At 40.8% G+C, this 25732-nt stretch overlaps 1 protein-coding gene across 1 annotated transcript in view; it reads right to left on the bottom strand.

Moving 5' to 3' along the window:
• Nucleotides 1–25732, bottom strand: part of HERC1 (HECT and RLD domain containing E3 ubiquitin protein ligase family member 1) — a 91224-nt gene that overhangs the window by 7640 nt on the left and 57852 nt on the right. Inside the window, exons 38-68 of the mRNA XM_056499769.1 lie at nt 24322–25097; nt 23423–23621; nt 22347–22507; nt 21109–21225; nt 20702–20933; nt 19862–19983; nt 19415–19614; nt 17968–18236; nt 16721–16773; nt 15329–15529; nt 14547–14721; nt 14105–14375; nt 13514–13727; nt 12538–12794; nt 11351–11478; nt 10021–10148; nt 9282–9482; nt 8314–8444; nt 7191–7390; nt 6591–6705; nt 5908–6054; nt 5288–5389; nt 4994–5167; nt 4424–4717; nt 3719–3784; nt 3472–3597; nt 2926–3064; nt 2282–2463; nt 1499–1654; nt 864–986; nt 211–313 (exon numbers count right to left, since the gene is read on the bottom strand). Coding sequence (XP_056355744.1) covers nt 211–313; nt 864–986; nt 1499–1654; nt 2282–2463; nt 2926–3064; nt 3472–3597; nt 3719–3784; nt 4424–4717; nt 4994–5167; nt 5288–5389; nt 5908–6054; nt 6591–6705; nt 7191–7390; nt 8314–8444; nt 9282–9482; nt 10021–10148; nt 11351–11478; nt 12538–12794; nt 13514–13727; nt 14105–14375; nt 14547–14721; nt 15329–15529; nt 16721–16773; nt 17968–18236; nt 19415–19614; nt 19862–19983; nt 20702–20933; nt 21109–21225; nt 22347–22507; nt 23423–23621; nt 24322–25097 — 5762 coding nt within the window. The remainder of the gene's footprint in view (nt 1–210; nt 314–863; nt 987–1498; nt 1655–2281; nt 2464–2925; nt 3065–3471; nt 3598–3718; nt 3785–4423; nt 4718–4993; nt 5168–5287; nt 5390–5907; nt 6055–6590; nt 6706–7190; nt 7391–8313; nt 8445–9281; nt 9483–10020; nt 10149–11350; nt 11479–12537; nt 12795–13513; nt 13728–14104; nt 14376–14546; nt 14722–15328; nt 15530–16720; nt 16774–17967; nt 18237–19414; nt 19615–19861; nt 19984–20701; nt 20934–21108; nt 21226–22346; nt 22508–23422; nt 23622–24321; nt 25098–25732) is intronic.

Raw genomic sequence — 25732 nt, 5'->3', positions numbered from 1 at the left:
AAAGTTGTTCTGAGACCAAACTAGACAGAGCTATGAATCTGGATTTCAGGTGTATGTTAAAATTGATTTGTTCAAGCTTCAAAGTTTAGATTAGGGCAGCATGTTTCTAAGAAGTAGCATTAGGTCAGCCTTAGAAATATGTCTTAATATTCTTCCTTTTCACCTGCACAAGCCCATACATAGAAATGTCCAAAGAGCAGCTCATCTTACCTTGGCCAAAAGTATACACGTGACCATCTTTTGTCAATGCAACAGAGAACTGAGTTCCACAGGCAACTTTTTTAATTCCAATTCCACAAAGAATATCCACTTTCTATGGGGTAAAGTGAAAGGAAAACCAGCTCTAGTATTACAAGGTTATGAACAAAAAGCAAACACAAATTTAATCTGTAACTCCTGCTTCCAAAAAAGAATTTTTTTATTCCCACTGTGCAGTACACACATTGTAGGATTACTTTAATTAATACAGGAAACAGAAACACTTTTATTTTCCCAATGGAATGAACACCTTACTCTACGTATGATAACTCAAAATGCCATTTTTTATAGGGAGTAAGGGGGAGTGGTATGGGAAGAAGCAGATGGGTCTGTAAACAACCTTCTCCCCAGTTTCCAAAAGAAGAAATCTCTCTCCTCTAAGACAAGCCTCAGGTTTTGTACTGCTACTGGGACATAGTCACTATAGTAATTGAAACTCTTGAGAGTAGCAGGCTCAGCATAATTTGCCATCAGAATTACTTGTGCCAGACTGTACAATAGCACCATGGAATTAATAATATCTGGAAATCACACTCTCAATACTGTACAACACCTTTAACAGCACTGAAACTTTATGCAAGGAATCATTTCCCCAGGAATCTCACCTGTGGTGAGGACTTTGCAGTGGAGTTTCCCAAACCAAGTTTACCATAATCTCCATCTCCAAAAGCCCAAACCATGGAGCCATCTGTTGACACAGCCACAGTGTGATTGAGACCACAGGCCACCTGGGTGAGAGAAACAGTATTATTACCACTGCTTTTGCTGAATTACTAACTCAAACATACTAACTACCTTTAAGAAGAAAAACTGTGTTTTAAAAATGAACTATCCTTTTAAAACCACTAAACTTCCATTGCTTATTAGTGTCTTAAAGACACTAACAACTGAAAAAATACAGTAGTATTTTTTCAACACTTGCTTTCTGTCAGCTCATAGAACAAAAAGATTATATTATCCTTTGATACATGTGTTCCCTGATTAAAAATACAGAAAATCTCATTAATTCATGCTTAAAAATGCCTACATCTTGAAATGTTAAAATGTTAAATACATAGGTAGTTTTGCACAAAGAGGATCAAAAGAGTCAGGAAAGTAATTATTTTAAAAATCATGCATAGTCAACTTCTGCCATCATAATCAAAATAAAACAAGGTTAAAAACCACAACTGAACGCTTAAATATGTTAAAAACACAAGCTTTAAACTAAGACACATTGCTAATTTTAGATAAACCATGCCTGGCCAATCTGGTAACCTTCCAGCGCTGTCACTCTTTCTGGAAGCTTCTTATTGGAAGTATTTCCAAGCCCCAGTCGACCATAATCACCATTTCCAAATGTAAAAAGTTTGCCATCTGCTGTCACCACAGCTGAGTGTTTGAAGCCACACGACATCTGGAAGTAAAACAAGCGTTATTTTTGCACACATTTTAGATCTGGTTGGAAGTTTATATTGACATTGCATGTACATAAGTAACACTTTTCTTGACCCTAAATTATATTCCTTTTTGAAGAGCTAAAATTTTAGTATTTCCTTTTTAAAGAGCTGACATTTTAGTGTTAATGATTCCTCCAGCAACTCATCTCTTTAACTCTTTTCAATGGCAATGTTATGGAGGGGGACTGGAGAATACTCGCATGAAGAATTTTCTGTGTGATTATCTAGTTTTTTAATGAAGACACCTTCAGAAGAAAGCAAATATGGTTTTGTGCATCATTAGTACTTAGGAGGAGGTCTTGGTGGCCAAGACAAGGTCAAAGTCACCTGACAAGGTCAAAGGTGAGCTTATAAATCCTGCCTGCACTTTGATCATCTTTAAATGCCCCCTTTCCTCTGTGCTCTCTCTTTTTCCTCACCAGCACCAAGTGAGGATAAGTATCTCTGTGGTACTAACATCCTTTCACTGGAGATGACCCCCTGGCCCATGAAGCCCAGAGCAGCAGCAGCTGCTGTTGCCATGCACTGCACAGCACAGGGCCCAGGCCCTGGAAGGGCTGGGAGGGGACAGGACAGGGTGAGACCTGCACAACTTCCTCTCCCTGCAGAGCCTCGATCTGCCGGGGCCGCCGCTGCCGGTCGCTGTTGCCGTGGCCCAGCTTGCCATAGTCCCCATCTCCCCAGCTGAACACTTCCCCACTTTCTGTCAGAGCCATGGAGTGCCCATCGGACCCACAGGAGGTCACCAGCTGAGTCACAACAAAGCCTACAAGACAAGGAAGAAAACAAAGCTCAGCATCACCTGTAATAGACTTTTACACACATTTATCCAGAGGTGCCTTGTGGCAGCCAGTTAGGTCTGGGGAAAGGAACAAACTGCAGTAAGGCTTCTTTCTATAGCAATTAATTTACTTTGATTTTGAACAAAACCTTTGTTTTCTTATGGAGAACTTGGGCTTCTGTCCTGCCATTAGTTTCGAAATTAAATGTTCCTAATTTGAGCAGTCTCCCCCAAAGCCTTCTTAAAATTAAGGAATTTTAACATATTGCTATTTAAATCTTAAGGAAATATGAAGATCTTGTTTAGTTGTTCACATCTTTAATTAAAAACTACAATATTTTACTGAGTAAATCTGCAACAAGAGCATCAGCAGAAACAATTACACTAACTACCAAAATGCTTATTAGTGGTCCATCACTGGACTCCTCTCAAAGCCAGCAGTTTTACCTTGCAGTGCTGAAATGACAGTTAAGACATGAAGATCATCAGAATTCCCTTGTCCCAGGCGCCCATAGCTCCCTTCACCACAAGCCAAAACAGTGCCATTGGCTTGGATGACAAAAGTACAATTCTGACCACAAACCACCTAAGTTAGAAAGACATGAAGGAATGTTAATAAATTATATGCTAAATGCAGCAGTGCTGTAATACTTGCATTGCAGTGCATCATCTCCTTTTAATATGTTTTCTTTGCAGTTATAGGAAGACAATATTCTACCAAGTCCATGTTATTTCAGGAAGCAAAACTGCCACTGTATTATGTGAAAGTTGTGTATGTATTTTCAAATCATGCTCATATAAAATAATTCTTTGTTATCAGATTTCAGTGGCTTCTTGGTTTGAACTTCTCAAATAATTTTCCAGTGAAACCCATGTTTTGAGGTATAGTAAATCAAACTAACAAGTTGAAAAGACACTCAGAGAGGGATTTTGACAAGCTGTACAAACAACAGATGGCAAATGATGAAACCACAAGTGGCTCTCAGTGGTCACCTGCTGGGCCTGGGAGAAGGAGGGTGCTGCCACAGGGATCATGACATTCCTGCCAGCCTCTGCCAGCTGCCCGTGCCGCCCCGCTCCCCACAGGTACACCTCACATTTGCCTCCCAAGTGCCAGTCCTAGGGAAGAGCAGAAAAGGAGCCTTTAGAATAAGAGCACTTTCAACAGCTTGCCATATTTCAAAAGAATAAAAACCCCTCCAAAACACCCCAAACCCTTCAAACTAGCAATTTTACTGACCTCTGGCCTTGATGTTGCCCAAGACATGATCTGCTCATCCATGCCATTGATCCACTTGCTGTTATCCTACACAGCAAAATCCTCATTTACCACATTGAGCTCAAGAGATGCACATTACTTTTCTATTATGCAATACATATTTTCCTAAGAACAATATTTAAACTACTCTAAACAATTTAGCAATAAGAGCAAATGTGTGCAGACTAGCAATGACACAGTTATCCACGACCTGTGATACAAATCAATGAAAGAAAAACTAAATTCGTGATGAAGTCATCTTTTTCTACTTACTGATGCATAGGGCTTTTCAAAGTTTCAATTGCAAACACTGGCTTGAAACATGATAAGCTTGCTTATAAAAAATTCTTAATCAAAAATTTGTATTTTGGATTGGCATTAACAAAATCATTTGGTGTGGAAATACAACAAAATGTTACTCTTAAAACAGCACCACAAAGCTCTGCATTTCTTCCTATCACATATGAAAATTACTGTCATAGTTTTGTGTTGTTTTGTATTTTAATATGCAACTGACTTGCACTCATTACACACACACACACAGATCAATCTTAACAGTGTACTCTAACCAGTTAATTAAAAAAAACCTTACACTTATTGCTGGTGCTTGTGTTACTAAATACAAATGCTTACAGTTCAGAGATGTTTCACTGCATCATACCACGTGCACAACACATCAACTTTTACCATCAGGAGAGTAAGCTCATCCTCTGGAACAGGCTCCAAGTCTGGGACAGTGAAGGACTCTGGGAACAGAGCTCCCTTGGCCAGGGCCTCAGCAGCTTTGATGGTGGTGGAGAAGCACTCGAGCCAGGCCCATTCCGTGGGGTTCCAGGCAGAGGGGTCAGGGAGGCAGCTCTGCTGGTGGGGGGGTACGGGGGGGTTGCAGAGCAGCTGGTCCAGGTGCAGCCCCACGGCCAGGGATGCCAAGCACTGCATGTAGGGGCTGTGAACCAGCTGGTCCCCACACACCACGTGGGGCTGCAGGGCAGTGGGGAGAGACATGAAACACCAGTTAGAAACACACATCAAGCACCTCAATACACAAGACCTTAAAAGCTAGTCCTGCAGAACAATACCTTCCTCTACACTTAATCAAAGTTTTTCTAATGTTTGAAGTATTTTCAAATTAGGAGACTACTAGCTTTGAGAGCAGTGAAAGATATTTCAGGTAGAATGCAGGGAAGCGGTGAAAGCCTGCGAGCAGCTGAGCTGTGCAGGAAGCCCCAGGTAGCCAGGAGCTCAGGTGTGCTGTACCTTCTCATAGGCGTACTGCTCCTGCAGCATGACAGGCAGGCGCTCCAGGAACGCACGCATGCACGGTGCCATGTTCAGCCCCAGCACCCCCTGCCGTCGCAGCGCCGTCCTGCATGTGGCCAGCACGTGGTTGGAGGAGATCCACTCCGAGGTGCAGTTCACCACCAGCACGTCCTGAGCAGCACATCACATAGCAGAAATTAACAAAGCTGGATCAACCAGCTCCACCGATTTATCACCAACCATCCTGGTTTCCATAGGGCCAGAAAACACACAGGTCCAAACGTGTCTCACCTTTGATCTGTTAGAGCAGGCAGCTACTCCAACGTCAGGGATCCACACTGCAGTCTGGATAGCTCCAGATCCTATCACAACACTCTGCAACACTGAGCCATCCTAGGGAGAGAAAGGCTTGGAGACAGGTGCAGACACAGCTACAGTTCTGTTCAAGTGCATACACATTCCTAAGGGATGATACTCTCACAGGCTCTCAATAACTACTGAAAAACTGAACTGTTTGACCTAAAAGCAGCAACTTCTCATTTTTATCATATTAAGAAGGTAATATAACTAAGGATTTAGAATTGCTTAATAATCCACTTCATCTGGCTCTTTAAAGAGTCCTCAACATAAGAGAATATTGTTCTTAACTACAAAGGAAGTGGCTGCCTCTATAAAGCCCAACTAACATGACCAAACCTACAGAGTCAATCAATACTGAACCATAAAGCATTTCAATTCTAAGTACCATTTCAATTTGTATTTTATAATTTATGACGCTATATAACATTATTTTACACCACGCTTTCTCTAAGTTATCTAACACAAGGTGGGGTGGAGGCTGGTCTGATACCCTGAGCATTTCAGACATTCTTCCAAAGAATGAGAATCAGGCACAGCAAAGAGGATCTTACCCGTAAGGACCAGATATTCATGAGGCCCCCGAGGCCCCCAGACACCAGGGCCAGCCCATCAGGACTGAAGGCAACAGTGCGGACGGGAGTGATGTGTCCTCTGAGCTGGAACACGCACTTCACCTCCACTGCCTTCCTGTAGCCATCCTGCAAGAACTGCACACTTAGGGAACACTGCATTGCTTCCAGGAAAGGCAGCAGCGTGATAGAACACACGGTCTACATTCTGCAATAAATACTGAGCATCCACACACATGGCCAAGTGCCACTAAATCATTTAAAAAACCCTCAGGAATATGACAATATTTTATAGATATCTTGATTACATTATCAGCTTTCCTCCCCATAAAAAATGCCATCAACATCAAAGACTACATTACAATTTATGTAGATGAAAATAATCTTCACTCTTTATCTACAAAAAAACTTTGAACTCTCACTAAATTTTAGGATAAATTGATCAACTTTTAAAGGAAAGAAAACAGATCAAAATATAATCTTCAGCCTTAATCTTAAATAAATGTTTCAATTTCCTGTTCTGAAAATGCCTACGCATACACAAATGCAATGTAAACTTTTTTTGCAGATTTCTTCTCTCAGAAAATGTTGCTCACATTCTTCTCCTCTCTCAACTTCACAATGAGCAAAGAGAATTTCTTACACACCAAGTTTCCTCCTTTTACCTTGGCACTTGTTTCTTGCTCCCACCATCCTTCTGAGCAAGCTGAGCTGGGCTGCAGTGTGATCACTATGTCCTGGGGAACAGTCCAGACACACACCAAACCATTGTGGCATCCCCTAAAGCATGTCAGGTGACATCAGAAAAACAAAAGAAAGATATTAACTAACAAAGTATCAGTGGTCTGGTATTAACTTACATACCAGTAGTCTTCACCACCTTCCTATAAAACTACATTGCATCAACTGACCTAAAGTACATCAATTTACCCTGTTCCCCATGGGTAAATGCATTTTTTCCTTTTCCTCACATCCTGTAGCTTTTCCATTTCTATTAACAACACATTCTCAGAAAAAAATATTTGGATGAAACAAAAAAATTCCCACAGGATCAGCACCTGCTGGACATGGAGAAAACAGCTGGTAACACAACCAGGGTCACTCTGTTTATTTGAATTCTGGAACTTCACAAATCTCATGGCAACTGACTTACTGAAGGAATATTATTTTTAAAAAAACAACCATTTTCTTTGCTACAGACACTATAGACTGGTAAAAAAGACCTACAGAAGAACCTGAGAAAGAGCAAGGAAGCACTGACTCACGTGGCCAAGAGTAGCTGGGCCTGGGCTCCTTTCCCTGGCAGAGCGCACCAGGCAATACCATTCACCAGGGCTGGGTGTGCCAGGGAGTGCAGGCGCCTCCAGCAGCCCCCCAGACACCCCCAGAGCTTCACGGTCTCCTCTTTGGCACAGGTCAGGAGGATCTTACCAGTCGGATCCCACTTCATACTAACAACCATATCCTGTTGGATTGCAAACAATGAAAAGCTAGTATGAAGTAACACAGTGATGAGGAGGAAATTTAACTCTCACAGCTAATGGAACTTTTAATTACTAATAACAAGTATTTTATTCTCACATAAATCCCAGACAGCAAGTTGCAATTATGAAGTCATACTGATACATTTCAGAACCATTAAAAGACTTTAAAAAGTTTGCTGAAAGAAACTAAAAGGGAAACATAGAAAAACATGTTTTCTTTTCACTGCAGACCTTTCTTGATTATTTGTCCCCAGATGTACCTTTGAGTTTGAAGTAGGAAAGGAAGACAGCCCACAGTAAGAAGGCAAGTACAGATTTATTGCCACAGCATGCTCCCTTCTGTGATTGCCCTGCCTCTCACACCCAGAGCAGCTCCTGGAAGCACTCAAGATGGTCTTACTACACCTCCATTCGAGGAATTCTGCTCTTAGCCTCACAAATAATTCACGGACTATTAATGACTCATTGGAACATACTGGCCAAGCAAAGGTTCTAAAGCTTTGGAACTGCATATTCAGAAAAACACCTTTTGCTTTGCAGAGGAAGCTAAACAAAAACATGTGACACGATCAAAATTAAAATGTATTATGAACACTTTTACCAAGTAAAACAATTAGTCTTTTAAATCCAGTCAATGCACAGTTGTGTGCTTAATTCACTTCTGCCACTGTAGGTACAAACACTTCACAATCTCTGACAGCAAAGAAGGCACCAAGTTTATCTTTCCTTTTTAATTGCTACATTTGGTAGACTGTTCCTTTAGAGTACATTATGTTAATATGTGTATCAGAAATAGGGGGGAGTTTTTAAATAATCTGCACTTGTCTTTATAAATAGCTTTTAATAGAGAGAACAGCTTAAACAGACTTTACCTACAAAAATTATACCTTAGTTTAAGACCTACCTTATGTGCATCAATGAGAATGACACCTCCTTTCTCAGTTGGCTCCTTTGTTCCCAGGAGCAACTTTCCATCTGAATAGCCAACAGCAAATGGCCTGTCTTCACTGAACCAGGCCAGGCATGTGACAGACACTGCGTGAGCAGACGACACAAACATTCATTCAACTAAACTGAACTTCACTCCTACCAAACACGTTTCTGCAGTGCAGCTGTCTGAACTGTGAAGTGCATAACAATGTCCACCCCCACCAAGGTCACTTAACATATTCTAGTCTGAAAATTTTCTTGAATTCATACGGTAGAGATAAAACTGAGTGTCACTGTAATGACAGCTGTTGAAATTATTTTGTACTAGTTATCTCATTCTTCTTTTTTTGAAAATAATTGAATTTATATTCCTGGCATAGTGAAAAGAACTATACCAAGTCAAAGAAAAAGGGTAGACTGAATCTTATACATGTATCTGAGATAGGCGTCTAAAAAATGCTCTGAAAACAACTTGCTTCCTTCAAGTACATATTCCTTCACTTGATTCTGCAAAAAAAAAAAAAAAAAATCTGAAAAATCTGTAGGCTTTCTGAAGAAGCAATATGCAAAACCACACAATACCACTAAAGATGTGCTACTTGATGTCCTGTGAGACTGGAACTATGAAAGAAAAATGACAATCCTTGAGGAATTCAAATGACACTGTGCCTGCCATCTGCAGACAGAGCACACACTGCAGGAGATCCCTGCTGACCATCCACAATGGCAAGGGATGGCAGGATTATATCAGGACACTACTAACTGTTTGCTGTGGGGGAATCAGGGTGCAGAGAGAGATCCCCCAGACTTTTCTCCTCCCATGAACCAGAAACCATATCCCATGAACAATAACCAAAAATTACTATATACTTCCTTAATAAAAAGTGGGAGTGTGTTCACAATTTTAATTTCAAATTCTGAAATCCCGATGCAATCTCTTACCATCCTTTCTGTAGCAGTGCTCCAGTTCCAGGCGGTGCATGGCTGAAATATCCACAACCTCAATAAGAGCCAGAGACCCATCCATGCGCCCAATTAACAACAGCTCTGGAGCATCTCCTGTCCATGCTGCAGCTGGCCCTTCTTCTGGCCAGCCTAGAGCAGACACCCAGTGAGGCTGAAGATCTAATAAGCCTTTTCCTCCTAGGAGATCAAAAAGTCTGATAAAACTACTTCATAAAGAGAAGAAAACAATAATGCTTTCCACAGGAAAAAAAATAAAGAGAATTATTTGAGAGCTAGGACATACTACAATTTCACCTAAGTGACAAGAATACAAAGCAATGGTTCACTACTATCTGTAGACACAAAACCTAGGTAACAAATCTCAATTATCATTCTATTTAGGTAGTTTTCTTAAGGGAGGAAGCTGAATTCTTCAGTATCCAGTACATTTATACTTTTCTTGGGGACTGTCTATCACCATAGGCACAGTAACTGGTGACTTTTGTAATGCAAAGCAACAGAATGAAGTTCCCAGTATTACAAATCACAGGGACTAAAAGTCCTCCTCTCCAAGATGTATATCACACATCCACTTGGGGTTAGTGCATTTCTCAAACTAAACAAGTTCATAAGACACTGTGGGAGCTGGCATTTAAACTGGACAGTGAAACACTGGGGTATACAAACATGCAGTGGCTTGACAGCTCCCCCAGAAATGTACTGGAGCAGGACGTACCATTGACCTGCCAGATGTTCACCATCTTTTCTGTAGCTCCAGCCAGGTACTTGCCACTGATGCTCCAACACACAAGAGATAAACTAAGGTCACTGGGTGACCCCAGACTTTCTTCAGAGTCACCTTCTCTGTAATAAAACAGAAGAATGGAATTAAGAGGGCATTTCCTTTAAGCAGATGGGAAAGCCTGGAACTCACAAAATATCTGAGCTAGAACCTGGAGTCCTGCCATCACAGCAGATTTACACAATACATTTTTCTGCTCACAATACCACAATCCCTCGAAAACCACTTCAAATTACAGAATGAGATACTATTTATTTCCAAGAAATTTCCTGTTAGGTTTCAAATGGAAACTCTTACCTTTACCTGTTTATTTCTCAAATTTAAATCTTTAGCAATGGCAAAATCTTCTGGGAAGTCATTAAATGAAACAATAGCTTGGATAAGAAATAGAAGAGGCACATCCTGCTATCAATTCTACATTAAACTCTTCCTCCTGTTACAAACTTGTTACGCTGTTCTAAAACTCCATTTTAAAGTCTGCCTTGCCTAACTCTAACAGGACTGCAGATAATACCTTTAATTGCCCTTAAGATCATACACAACTGCCCCATTTTTTTACTGCCTTTAGTACCAGAACAATGAAGGCTATAATATTGTTGTACCCTTCTGGTTGTTACTTTTAAGGCCACATTTAACATCAGGAAGCAAACAAGAACTAAGCCAACAACTAAAAAATTGTCACAGAACAACCTGGTAGTTCACTATTGCTTCTTCATTCTTCCAAGTTCAACTCACCTACACTTCACTAAAGAGTTCCATTTTAATCTTTCCTTTTCCTTTCTTCTTTTTTGGACACACCCAAATGACAAAAAAAGTACTTCCAAGATGGTCATACAGAATTACATTTAGTTTCTGTATCTCAGAAGTCAAATTTATTTTTTCACACTTGAATCAAATGACCAGACTTGCAATGATCATGTTATATGCTGGAGCTGTCCACAGGAACTCACTGAAGGGATATTCACTTTTCTGCTACATGACAGTCCCATTCCATTTTTATGCTAGCCACGTCTCCTTATATCAACTAATTAAGGATGTTTTGAAACAGCACTAACATGATCTCTTTATAGAGACTCTTACCAGGTTGACGTTTTTCGGTTTTAAGCTATTTAATTTATTTTGCATGCCACACAGCATAAACACAGCAATAGAAAACAAATGAGAGATTTTAAGTGCACAAGATAATGAGAACAATCAACCCTGCACTATCTTGCACAATTACAGCTTAAAATAAATATTTGGCTGTTGTAAAGGATCAACTTACAGCTTGTTGAGCACACAGGTCTGTTGCAATGAGTATTGCTTCTTTGTCACATTCCACACTCTGATGGTGCCATCATTCCCACTTGTTGCCAAAAGTCCCTTTTTATTGCACCAAACACATGTCATGACCTACAAATATCAAAATAATCATGGCAAAACTGAGATTTAAAACTCGAGTATGTTTGCTCACTAATATTAAGCAAACACTAACCAATGAGACAGTGATTGAAATACCCTGTAAAAACCAAACTAGATCTACTCCTCTACTTTTACAGCACTATCTACTGCAATTCAGCAGGCTTGATAGGGATGTCACATTTCATACAGCCCCATACTCCACAGGCAGCTATTGCATAGAAGACTGCACAAATACGTTAACTGCTATGACAGGAAAGGTAATGCAAATTAAGATCTAAGGAAATATTCAGAGTGATCCTGCTGACTTTATATACAACGAGAACATTTTCACGACAATTGAAGCCTCAAAGAAGCCGAACATCTTTGTGCATCAGAGGTGCCATAACTTAGATCGAGCAATAACTTTATCTCCAAAAATTACTTCCAGCAAGAAATCATTTCAGCCAGCGTGTTGGATCCCAAAAACCTGGGTTTTTTGAGCTTTCTACGCTTTCTGGCACTGACCCCCTGGAGACCTGAAGCCTTGAAGAAGGTTTCCAAATTTGAGCGATAGAGTTAAGAATCATAGGTGTGTAGTTAAAAAGAAGTGTGTGATTTCACATGCTGAATGAGGTTTCTATACTACAAGGGACAAGATGGAGGATTTTGGGTGGTGCCTCATCTTCCTTCTGCTTCATGGTTTCAGGTACTAGTTTTTGGTTGGACAAGTTAATGTCACACTGAGGGTCATGAGAATTTGGTTATTGGGTTAAAAGTATAAATTATATAGATGTTAGATCCCTATTGGACTGGTTAGCTTTAAGAGACCTTGTAGCTAGCTGGATTCGTGCTCACTTCTAGCTGGTGGCTGGAAGTGTTACTGAACTTTCTGTACATTATATAAGATTCAATAAACGACCAAGCCTGAACACGAGAAAATCTGCTTACTTCATGTATTTTTAATTCTCGCTCTGAGTGAAGACAGAAGAGATTCCAGACAAACCACTAACTAATTAAGTGGTGCAAACCAGTGCAATTGTAAACCGATACTATTTACTTTTCCCTGCTTACCCTGTTCTGGTGGGCCTCGAGCTTGATGGAGGAGCACTTGCGCAGGTCGCCGCCCATGTCGGCGAGGGTTTGCGGCGCACTCTGGTTGTCACGGTCGTGCGCGGCCAGTGCCCGCACCAGCTGCTGTGCCGCCCACTGCCGGTGCTGCGATGACAGGCGCGACGACAGGCAGCACGCGGCCAGTGCGTTCGCCAGCTCCAGAGGGCCTACAGCAGAGGGATCATAGCAAGGATGGGCATACAAATGGGCAATTAAACCTGCTCAGACAAAACAGCGACATGATGCCTAGATGAGTACACACGTGAGCACAGCCAGCATTTCCAGAAAGATCAATGAGCATCTTAGCAGAACCTTGCCATCATGTGAAGTACAGTAAATACACTCCTCTGGTACTAAGTGCAAAATGACCCCAGCTCCATTTCCACAAAAAGGACCTTAACAATAGAATTCCAAATACCCTTAATCCCACCATACGAAAATGGCTGCTCAAAGAGTGAGCGCTTTGTAAACAGGAAAATCCTCCTCTGAAAGACCTGTCACCTGTCCTTCCCTCTCTATCCCAGCAGCAACCTGAGGGGAGGCACAGCTGCTGCTTGGTGGCTCCCTGACCTCTCAGAACAGAGGCAGCACAGACTTCTGCCTCAGACAAAGTGCAGCACTTGGGTAGCGGCAATCAGCTGTTATGTTCCCTGATTTCCTCAAGAGGCACAAGTAGGCTCAATGTCTCAGCTCTATGGCTTTAAATACACGTATGTTCAGACTATATTGTGAATTGGTAAAAGATGCAATTACAGAACAAGACTCTACTTCTAAGTAACGTGTGTGTCATAAACCATAACATTCCATTGATAAAAGCAAGTTTTGTATGTTTTAAAAAGTGTATCTTTATACACTATTCTAGCAAGTCTCTCCCTTATATACAAATGAGGAACTGAAGATCTAATGATTAACATTCTAAAACAAAGCTGTATCATACCTTTCTTTTCAATTTCAGCTTTATCATAGTTTGGCCTCAGCTTGGCCCCTTTGTCGGCCAACAATGCTACAAGTGCTTGAGTGACCACAAAATTTGGAGATGTGACAAGTTTGTTTTCTTCTGCAATTCCTCTTAAAAAACTTGGCAAAAATTTCCTCTGAATTGGATCATCGACTGTTGTCAAGTTCACACCTGTTGCTGCAGAAATCAAATTCTGAAAAGAAATAATCGATGATAAGTAATCAGAACAAACAGATCAAATTTAGAAACATTTTCAGTACCACAAATTGTGCATAGTTTTACAGATTTCCCTTTTTTTCTGTTCTTTACTTAGAATTGACTCAATTAAAAAACAAATGCATTAACAGAAAAACCCTATGAAAAAGCACATCCATTTTCCCCACTTGAAAAAGAGTACTCAGTAAAGACACATACAGTTACTTGTGTTTTACCAACAATCAAACATATCCCTGTGCAAAGCTATAAAAAAGAACTCTAAGGAGATCCTCAAACTAAAGGCAGTCTCAGCCTAGCTGAGAAGGTAAAAGCACAAATAATCAGAGGAGTCTCAAGTAAGTCCTGAAGTCCTACCTGCGTACATAACTGCACCAGCAGCTTTGCAGCACTGGGAGTGTTTGATGCCAAGCAGCCAACTGCAGTGCTCAAGTAGGCAAGGCAGGAGATGGGCTTGCTGGTTTTGCTGTGGATGCTCCTGGATCTCTCTGTGGGGCTGGACACTGTGGATGGGCTTGTGGACAGGCCTGCCCTCCCTGCTGCTGCCAGGCACATCAGACGGACCAGAGTGCGGATGTCTGTCAATCCCAGGGACTCCAGGCCAGCTGCCAGGCTGCAGCTGGAACCACTGTGGAAATTGATATCAGAGCCCTTGGTTCAAAAGAACAAAACTGACAGAACTTTATTATGTAAGTACAGACATGAGAATTGCTTCCCTAGTCAGTTTGAAATTGCATCCTTGTCAAACAGAACTGGTTACGGAAGGAAAGGGGGTAGTGCTGCCAAAGATGCCACAAACCTGACAGATAGAAGTGAGAGTGCTCTCATAACCATGGTTCTTGCCAGGAGCACTTGGGCAGCAGCTGTCACTCTTCTGAGAGCCATGACACGGTCGTGTGGATTTACCAGGGCAGCTGCTTGTTCTCCTAAGGTTATCCTGCCAGAAGAACTTTTTTCTATTGAGCCGTGACAGCCTTGGAAATAATGTTGATTTGCATTAGTGTTTAAAGAAAAACAAAACATTATCATATAGCAGTAAGCACAGAAGCAAAGTGGACCTAAGTTATTCATTTTTCAGTATTTCATACATACAACAGTACCATAATAATGACTGAGAGCAAAATACGCTCCTGAAATACACCCCGTAATTTAATTATTCCTTACTTCCAAAGTGACATGAACACAATCTAACATAATCTAAATTCCTCTGATACCCTTTTTCATCAGAGGGGACTGTTTTTAAGCCCCAACTTAAATCCATTCATTGAGTTCTGCAAAATATGTTACTGGCATCTACTGTTGGACTACGATCACAAGTTCTATTGGCAAAATTCAACCCTGCCAATGCATAATGCCTCACACTCCTCTCTCTAACTTCTCTATAATGAAAGGACAATTCAGAGCCAGTCTCCACATCCTCATGGTGGCAGACAGGAAATACTCTAAGGCTCTTCCTGCCTTGCCTCTAGAAAAACCCCACTACTAAGGGGAGGAGGTGGTGATGGCTATTATCATTATTGTTGTTGCTGCTGCTGTTACTATCATCGTTCTTTCTTTAAATGAAACGGATTTCAATTGTACCTATTTGCATCAGTGTTTCTTCCATACTGTTGGTGGCTGTCACCATTGCAACTGAAGCCCCCAGGGGGTCACTGTCAGGGAACTGGACAGGTTCAGGTACAATGCGCCGATCATTTAACCCCAGAGGCCCAGCCAGCAGCTCAAACTCCTCTTCCCCTGTCAGCTTCTCATCTTCATCCACATCTAACATGTCCCAGTCTTCTAGAATTGGAGAAATTAGACTTGGTTACAAAAGCTCACATATGAAATAATTTCAATTGATTAAAAAAACCAGTAGAAGGTATGAAATGTGTACTGTAATCCTCAGCACAGAAGCATTGCAAACTCATCTCCCGATGTAGATGTAGACACAACAAAGTAAATCAGAAAAACAAAGTCCTGTTCTTGCCCCTCTCTATTCAGCTTGATCTTTAGACTGCAGGGAAGCTTTATGGAAGATTCTCTGAAGTATTAAACTAGCTGCTTTTTAAAAACACAGACATTAGGGGTCATCACAAGCATCATACAGCACGAGACAGCCCCAAAACCTGGACTACAGTGAAGAGTGCAGGCACACAGTTGTGCTTTAAATCATGGTAACAAGGGTGTACTTCAAAGAACTGAATGGTAAAGACAGATGTCAGAAATTTCTGGTCTTCCTATTTATCAAAAAAGCATGTATTAGTCCATGGGTTATAACTGAACACCTAGGCTTCTGCTTTTCATTCCCCGGGAATTAATAAAGCCCCAAACAACAAGGAAAAAACACTTTAACTGCAATTCAGTGAGATACTTCCTTTGCTTCCCAACCATTGACTGATCTGTCTGTTCTCACTCCACACACAGCAGAATCAGAATACGTCTGATCTACAGCAGACAGACTTGCCTTAAGTACTGAAGTACTCATTTAGTCTCAAGTAGACAAATGTGGTAAATCATACAGCTGTGATGGCAGGAGCTACAGAAAGAACCAGAATCACAGAAGCACCCAGGAAAGGTTTTCTACACACATCAGAAATAATCTGTTGAAAGTGAAAGCCACCCTCAGGATGCTCTCAACTTGGACAAAGGGAGAAAAATTAGGAGCAAGACTAACAGAACACGAACTTACACTAATTAATTTCTCCCACAAAGGCAGCTGAAGAAAGATATTTGAACACAAAATTTTGTATGTGCAGTTCTAGATGTAACATCTCCTCACAAAACCTTATCAAGCCCAAGTTAGGTGTTTGCCCTTTCAGCTGCTTACACGGGAAAGAAGTCACTGATCTCTTCTTCTGATTTGAACTAAATAAATCCCCAAAAGTAAAATACTGTATCTAACTGAAAGAGATTTTAAAACAGACCTTCAGGTTTATTTGCATGAAAGTACCTCTTAGGAAAAACAAAACCCCATGCAACTTAAAAACTTACCTTCATAGACACTGTCTTGTTTACCTATCAGATCAGGAGCCTGGCCTTTGTACCTGTATGAAAAAATAACAAAGAAAATTACTGAGTGGCTCTAATATTTGATAAATATACACAGCAATTTTAAATTTGGTTCCCTATTCAGTCTAACTTTACTTTCAGGTCTACACATATTTATGAAAGATTCCAGAAAAGCATAGTAACAGAGAAACAGATAAAATGGCTTCTGGAAGTGTGTGTGGAGGGGAGAAGTATTTCACAGCACGAATGTGTAAAAGGTCCATGGAAAAAATACTGGAATTGTGAGACAAATTGATAAAAAGTTTTCAAAGGAGACAATATCCCAAGAAATTATTCCTTGTTCTTAATTTAAAAACCAGAAACATCAAACAAACCTTTTGTCTTACGCTGCAATAAAGGATGTATTCTATCCTCATCTGTTAAACTGGGTAGGGCAGTGAACCTTTATCTCCGTGGGAGATATTCTCTGCTAATGGGCCATTTGTTAAAACCAGCTGGAGCAATCATCTTTATCTTTTCCTCACCCCATCATTCCTCCAGAAGATATATTCTGTTAATGGACCATTAAGTCCCACTGTATGACTGATAAAATAACATCATCCCATTGGAAGATGCTCCACCCAAGGAAATGGAGCCAAGCATTTCCTACCTAGATAAAAACTGAAATTTGGAACACCAAAGCAGCCTCTTTCCACTGGATTCCAGAGGAAAACTGGACCTTTCCACATCATCACTGGACGTTCAAAGGAAAACTGCACCTTCTATAGGAGCACTGCTTCAACTGAACCACATTTGTCACTGCAGGAGGATGCAGCCACCATTTAATGGGACTGCTACCAACACCCTCATTGACTGACAGGGTGTCAGCTTGGATTCTGACTCAGTCAGCAATTTGGATTTCCTCTTTGTAATACTGTATTTCTATTTTAATTTTCCCAGTAAGGAACTGTTACTCCTATTCCCATATCTTTGCCTGAGAGCCCCTTAATTTCAAAATTATAATAATTTGGAGGGAGGAGGTTTACATTCTCCATTTCAAAGAGAGGCTCCTTCCTTTTTTAGCACACACTTGTCTTTGAAACCAGGACACCTTTTTTTCCTAAATACACATTTGTCGAACACCAGAGAATGACTTTAAGTATCAGAAAACCCTGCTAGGAACCCTTATCTCTTATATCAAACCCTTAAGAGCTGATGCCTGTGAACAGTGGGGTTTTTTGTCCCTGCACCTTTCAGAGGCGGCAGTTTTGGACCTGCTCTTGAGGGCCAGGTACTTGTCCCTGCACAGCCCACATAGCAGGTAGTAGGGGTTGCCGCTGCCACATTCGCCGCCGAACCAGCCGTCCACATAGGAGCCATTGCTGCGGTACCCCTGCCGGTTGGCACTGCGCCCGCAGCCCGGGTGGTTCCTCTTCATGTGCTGGTTGAAGCTCACCACGCTGGACTCGCACAGCTCACAGACCACCACCTCTTCTCTGTCCTCAGATTCACAGACGTGCTGCACAGCAAGATTTGCACGTGTTATTTGTGCAGAATGTGTGTCTGCGCCTTGGATACAGAACATGCCAAGATCCTGGGGTGGGTGTCCCTGTACACTTCTGTCAATGGCTGACTTGTACAATAGCAAAGCAGGAACATACAATTTGTAACATCAGGAGGACCATCTCAGAACAGGAAAAACATTTGGAAGTAAAGTTTCAGAGGAGACAATTCCCTATTTCATGTTAGATTGACTCAAAAATTCTTGACAGTGTAACTTCTCATTGTAACCCTCTCACGTTCAACACTGTATCTGGTTCTCCTCAGAACTTGTCTGAAACTTCAGCTAACAAAGGAAAAAAAATCCTTTTTTGCTTTCAGACAATCAGATTTTACACTTACTGGGCCACAAAAATTACCATTTGTGTCAGCAAATATCAAGGTTTTATCTCAATATGAAGTCAATTTTTCAAAATTACATTTCTGTTTTAAGTCAGTAATTTCATTGAGATGTTTCAGTGAAACAAGCGCTCTTAAAAATTCAATATGCATCCTGCAACTTGCTTCCATATCAGAGCTAGGTAGCATCATAATTAGGAGACAAAAAGCTGAGTCTTATGGGTTGATTGTCTAATTTGACGTGGATGATCCAAAGATTAACAAAGTGCTGCTATTATACTAGTTTTTCATCTCAACAGTTTTTTTAGTGCTCTACACAACAGTTCAGTGAGGGCTGTCACCACATCCTTCCCAAAGAATGGAATATATGACACAATTAAATTAAGAAAAACTGATTTAAGTGCAAATTATGCTGCTACATGTAGCAGTAGCAGGAGAAGAAACATTTGCAACAGTGTTTGTTATCTCACACAGCTAAGCCATCTGGAAAACTGACTTCATTTCTAACTCGTATCATTAGAACAACCATGAGTTCTGCTCTTATCTTTCAGGGGAGGGACAAGAAAACTATATGTGGAAGTGCAGAGCAAGAAACACAAGAAATTGGTATTCTTAATCCAGAAGTACTGCTACAGAATACAAGATGATTTGAAGCACTTCTGGCACTTTGTAAGGTATCTTCATACAGGCTTTAAGCATACACGTTACTTTGAATTTAAAAACATAAGCATGCAAAAAGCAGTAAGTTAAAGCAGCCCCTGCTGCAGTCACACACACCCAGGTAGGCCAATCCAGTACCTCTGGGATCCACATTCCCAGAATATCATTATCACTAGCCAGGTCTTGCCCAAACATAGCTTCCATGGCTTCATCATCAAGGTCAATCTCCAGCTCCTCATCAAGGTTGAAGTCATAGAGTGCCCCTGGATCTTGCTGCAAGGAGATCCCTTCCCTGCGGCTCTGGTTCCTGTGCGCCTGCACTGAGCGATACAACCCCGCTCAAGGTGGGAAGAGAGAAACAGCAAAGGAGAATTTTATTTCCATGGCAGACTGGTGGCTGTACTTCCAATTTCCTTTTTGTTTTCAACTCTTCTGCTAAACAATCTACTTATCACCACATAAAGCTCTTAAATATACATTGGCACACACATGAGAAGGCATTTTCTAAATGCTATGCAAAGTTCCAGTCCCCCTCCCATTCATTTCCTGGCTAAGCAAACCCTCAGAATTCCTTCAGTCCCTTACCAGCACGTGCCAGCAAGGTCCGGGCAGCCAAATCAAACTTGTGCCTCCGTGTGACAGCCGAGCGACTTCGGGAGGGAGGGGCTGCTGCAGCTGCATTGTCCACATGGTCCAGGTTATCTGGGCTACAGCAGTGCAGAACTTACAGTCAGTCACAGCAAGTTTTAAACAGACATATACAGTAACTAAGTCATATTCATTAGCATTTCTTCCTTTCTTTAATGAAAGAAAAAAAAATAATTTGGAATTCAAGAATCTTCAGTTTTAAGGAGCACACGTATACTGTTTTGACTGTGAGAGTTACCTCAAACAAATTAGATGCAGCAAAATCAACACCTATTTGATCTTCCAGAGCGCCTAAGCACAGCAGAAATCTTGAGACAACTCATTTTATACTAGGTTAATTAGCTTGAATAGTTAATTTATCACCTTGAATTAGCTTCTTCTCTTCTTTCAAAGAAGTAAAATCATCTCTGTTGCCGCCGGCTGAGTCAATTCACCTTTGGCCTTATACATGAATTTGGCAAAACATGAATTTAATAGAATTTTGCTTTTTTACTTGGTCTTTTAGTTAAAATGCAACTATAAGCCCTCATTTTTTTTCTTTTTCTTTTGTAGTGAAGAAAAGACGCTCAGTTACATTCTTTCTCAGTTCTGCCTACAAACAGCACTGGAAAATAAATGCACCATGTACACCTAATTTAATTGCATCTTCACTTCTGCTCATGCTGTAACAAAATTCAAAAGCTGCATTACAAAGTAACTCTCTGTCAACAACAACAAATTTGTGAGATTTCCGATTTCAGGAATAGAATCCAAGCATTTACAAGAAAATTCTTTTACCTCTCACTAAAGCCCTCCTCCATTTCAGTGGCATCAGCAGAAGGGATATCACCTGGAGACTGCAAATAGCAGTGATCCCCAGACTTCCCACCACTGCCAGGGACGATTGCCCCATGCCGTGGCTCTGCAGTCCCCTCTGACTGGGGCTCCTCCTCATCTTCATTTCCAGGGTGTTCGATCATCCACATAGCCAGCACTGTGATGTTCTGTGCATCTGCTTCTCCTCTGGCACCTGAGAGCAGGAAAACCACACTCTGGAACTGTTCTAGCACTGATGGTTACAAAAAAGCAATCCATTTTTCCACAGATATGGTTATATTACTTAAAAATTAAGTATTCTACTGGAAAACAAGTGTTTCATGCATATCCGGTCTGTCAGTAAAACTGATATTGGAGCTATAGATTACCTGTAGCTTCCATAGCTTTTGCAATTTGCCTGAGGGAGAAGCCCATTTCTAGCAAGGGAACAGCAATGGCAGGAGGAGGAGGGGATGTTGAAAGTCGGCTGCTTGGATCAGACAAAGCTTAAAAGACAGAAAATGATAAATGTAAAACACATCAATCTTTCTCTAGTGTTCCTTTATTACACCTTAGTCTGATATATCAGCTTGAACAAAAGAAATAATTACTCTCAACTCTTCTCTCAATTACTTTCCACAAAGTAAGATACTTTCTGTAACAAAACCAGATGGAGTTCATTCTTCTTTGTAACACAGATTGTGTTGACTGACTCTGTTTGATCAAGTAGGATACTGATGATATGCAAAGAACTATTTAAGCAATTTCTATTGCTTTCATTTTGAACTGTATCAAATTATCTATCTGATCTATATTCAGGTAGTCTAGATAAAGTGATCCTTGTCCAAATCATCAAGATTCCCAAATGGTAAAATCATTATACATTCCTATTAAGGTACAGAAAGAGAGCTCAGCTGGGAATCTATCTGAAAGTCCTCTATGTAGATGACAGCTGTACTTCTGTGCAGAGTCATTCAAGGGACTCTAAAGAGGTCAGTTACTGCCTCAAACCCACAGTTTCCTTATGACTTGCCATAAAGGTGATGTCCAATCACTGAAGAGCAAATGCACTAACAAACACTGTTGTGAAGATACTATCATGACTAGATGCAAGTCATCTCATAATCAAATAAAAAGGAAAAAAAAGGAGACATGAAACTGAGCAGACCAGTTGCTATACAACACACAAACCACCAAATTCCCTAATTAATAGCACAGATATAAGGGCAAGAAAAGAAGTACTGGTGCATGTACCATAAAATACATAAATTCTTGTTTTCTGTGTGCTATATGATCTAACAAAAGCTAGAAAATTACTGCACTTACCAGCAGCACACAACCAAGGAAACAAGACCATATGAGACAAACATTTTGAAGCAGTTACCAATTATACTTTGTTTCTGTATCCAATCCATACCTTTTAAAAACTCATTTTGTTTGCTTGATAAAGCTTACAGCTATATAATCTGTATTTTTTCCTAAGATAACAACTAAAAAGTTTTCAACAATGTTTTACATGTTAGTTTGCCTTAAGAAAAATCTGTTGGGTTTCCATCTCTTAAAACACAACCCCTGAGCTCCTGTGACCTTCCTAACTTGTCCCATTTCTATTCCCTGACAAGTTTACCCGTGCGATTGGCAGGCCTTGCAGACTGGGAATCTGGAGAGGTCAAACTTTGTCTCCTTCCAACCTCATCTGAAGGAGATGTTGGTAAAGAAGATATTGGAGGAGTCTGAGCACGTCGTGCTGGAAGAACAGTTGTAGTAGGATAACTGGAGAACATTTGCCTTGAAAAAGAACAATAAACATTTACGTTGAACAGAACCATGCTGGACACAAGAAGAACATGCAGTTGGAGCGCACTTGGCAAATCCTACTTGATGCAATTGAGTTTAGTAAGGGTAAAACACAACACACTTTGAGGCAACAGCTCATTCCTACCAACTTTATCTGTACAGTTAAATTCTAAGCATGACATTAAAAAAAACCCTCAGAGACCAGGAGCTGTCCTAGGAGATAAAAGATAAATAAACACTTTTCCCATTTCCATGGTTTGTTCAGAACTCAGGCTAACTAATAAATCAGGTAAGTATTTTATTTTCACTGTCCTAGTATGAAGACATTGTTTTGGCTTTTATCAAAAGATGTCTGCAAAACTTCTATGAATTAATAAACTTAGAAAAGTACTCTATGCAAGGTAAAGCACATTTCCCACAACAGCACAAACTGCCTCTGCAAATTCAGCAGTTTATCTTCCATTTCAGTATGTCAGGGTAAGCTGAAACAATATCTTAACTCTACAGGATGTTACCTACCAAGATCTATTCTAGTTTGAGAATCAAGCAGTCATTAAAAATACAGAATTTCAGAGAAGTGTAATTTGAACTATACCAGATAAACATGAGAACTGAAGGACAGCTTAGGGAGAACATTCCCTCCTTCTTAAAGAATTCAGATATTACATTTATATACATGTATAGCAAAAGCTATAACATCTTTCTTATAAAAGAACAGAACTTTCTTAATATCTTTCTAATAAAAAACACAAACCCTGCAAGTAACATTTAAACGGTGTCCCTCTGCAGGGGAAGTTCTTGGCAGCATTTGCAAAGGCTTAGGCAGCTAAAGACGTATATTGTACATCAAGCACACAGCTGGCTCCCTCCACCCCAAGAACCACACAGGCTGAGAGGGTGTTTTACCTTAGAAGACTGAGAGGCATCACACCTGGTGATTCTGATGCTGGAACTGTTTCTGTATCAGTTACTGGAGTAGTAGCAGTGGTGGTGTCCTCCAGAGAGCTGCTCATGAAAGATGTTGTGCTAGAAGCAGAAGGGCTGGTGGTGACTGGTGTTTGGGCTTGCTGAGACTGATCACCTTCTTCTACTTGTTGTTCCACTTCTGCAACAGTGGAAAAATAAGGATGTTACAGCAACATTAATATAACTGTGTAGATCAAAACAGTAGCCATGGCTAAACTTTCGACTTTCAAAAATAACTATCATTATTTAGAACTCACTCCAGAGAAAGAAAGTGGTGTGCAGATTCTGCCACTAACTCATGGACCTGAGTAAAGAAATCAGTCCAGGAGCTCTTGCTGTTCTCACAGAGATGCAAGGTAAATAGCAAACAAACCATTTACTTAGTCAAAGTTTATGATATTCAGATTTATGGTTGTAACAGCTTGGATTATTCTTAAAACAGACAAAAGGGGGAGAGGTCTTAGATATAAAAATACAGATATTAACTATAAAGCTATTTTTAGCTCAGGTGTGCAAGTAGCACTTTTAAGCGGTTTTTTTTGTTGGTTTAGAAGAAGTGCAAACCTTCTGACAAGTACATACAGTACTGCTCATTTCTAAAAGTATTAAAGACATTAAAAATTCTTATTTCTGACTGATATGCATTCACTTCTAAGATAAGGAATTAGGAAAAAGGCAGAAAAATCAGCGCTGTATCTATAGAACAGTAAATGGAGTTTTGCAGAATTTCTCTGTGGGAATGAAGATTCCCCCGCAGTACAACCACTCTAAACCCACAAGAGTGTGTTAATGGCATTGTCATTGAAATGAATAGGAGCAATCTCACTTGGAGAACGTACCCTGTTTCAGCCTGCCACCGAACTGCTCCTCCAGCAGCCCGTGCACCACCAGTTTGTAGATGATGGCCTGCGCCCGCTCCAGGTCGGGCAGCCCCAGCACCCTCTTGATGGGGGATCGCATGACGGCGCGTTTGACCATGTGGCGCATCAGGAACTGCAGTGCTGCTCGCAGCTCCGCGTCCTCAGCCACCGCTGGCGACCCTGTGCAGTCCGAGTTGTGCCCGTTCTCTGCCAGCACCTTGGGGATCAGCAACAGCTCAGCGTACTTGCTGCAGCTCAGGAGAACGCTGAGAGACTTCATGGCTCCGAGGTAAAGGTAAGACAGCTGCACAGCTCGGATTTCCGACTGCGCTATATCATGACTCCGTGGGGTGTGCTCGTGATTCTTCTTCCTTCCTTCAGCAGGTTGGTGCTGGGATTCCATACCTAGTGTTGATGGCTCTAAAGAGAAGGAAACAATTTCATTTTCCGACTTAGAGGTGGTAGCACCATGTCCTTTGTTATCATCGGCACTCTGGCCTGATCGTGTGTCTGATCCAACGTCACCCTCTGTTTTCTGCTCCATTTCCCCTTTATCTTCAGATTCGTGTTTGTGTTTTTTCTCATGTCTCTTGGTGCTTTGCTTTCCCATATCTTCATGAATGCCAGTCAGATAGGTAAGATCCAGCAGCACAGTAGCTGTCAGCCCACGAAATCTCGCAACATCAAAAGGCAGTGGTTCACAGGGCTCCAGATTATACAATGGAGTATCACTAGGCGACCAAAAAGTTGGGAAGCTTTAATAAAGATCAGAATGACACAGGAAAAAGCAAGTGAGGGAGAGACAGGAGGAAAGTACAGGAAATAACGTAGGCAAATAAGATGTAAAATATATTTAATAAAACAAGCCAATTCTAAAAATTAAATCCAAATAGGGGAAAATGAGGTTATGATCAGAAAATGGGGAGATATGGTTTCAAAACAAATGCAACAAGCATACACAGGTTTTCAACAAGCACACACAGGTTTTCAACAAGCACTGAAACCCAGAAACCCCACAGAAGCTATCCATTCTGCGCTGACACAGGCTCTGGATATACTATTTATCAGAAATAGGTAACAGACTTTTGTTAAGAAAAACTATCCGAACGTAAATATTAACATCATACCTGAATCTTAAGAGGTATAAAAGCTTATAAAGAAAACTTTCAAACATTAAGGAAAAGCTTTGATTGACCTCAGCTATTCACTACCACGAGCACACGACTGAGAACTCAGGACAATTCTGTCTCTGGTGTGTCAGGACAGATCACCTGGCCAGGACAGGAACCTTTGAAAAGGTACTATTTAGGACTGTGACATTTGACTAATTTTCACTTGAAGCAGGACAAAAATTCACCAGCCTATATTTCCATACACCTTGTATTTTCCA

Source organism: Oenanthe melanoleuca, chromosome 10 (assembly GCF_029582105.1).
Source record: "Oenanthe melanoleuca isolate GR-GAL-2019-014 chromosome 10, OMel1.0, whole genome shotgun sequence".
In the NCBI taxonomy this organism is placed as follows: domain Eukaryota; kingdom Metazoa; phylum Chordata; class Aves; order Passeriformes; family Muscicapidae; genus Oenanthe; species Oenanthe melanoleuca.
The sequence above is the reverse complement of the archived record's forward strand: the minus strand, read 5'-3'. Positions and strand labels throughout refer to the sequence as shown.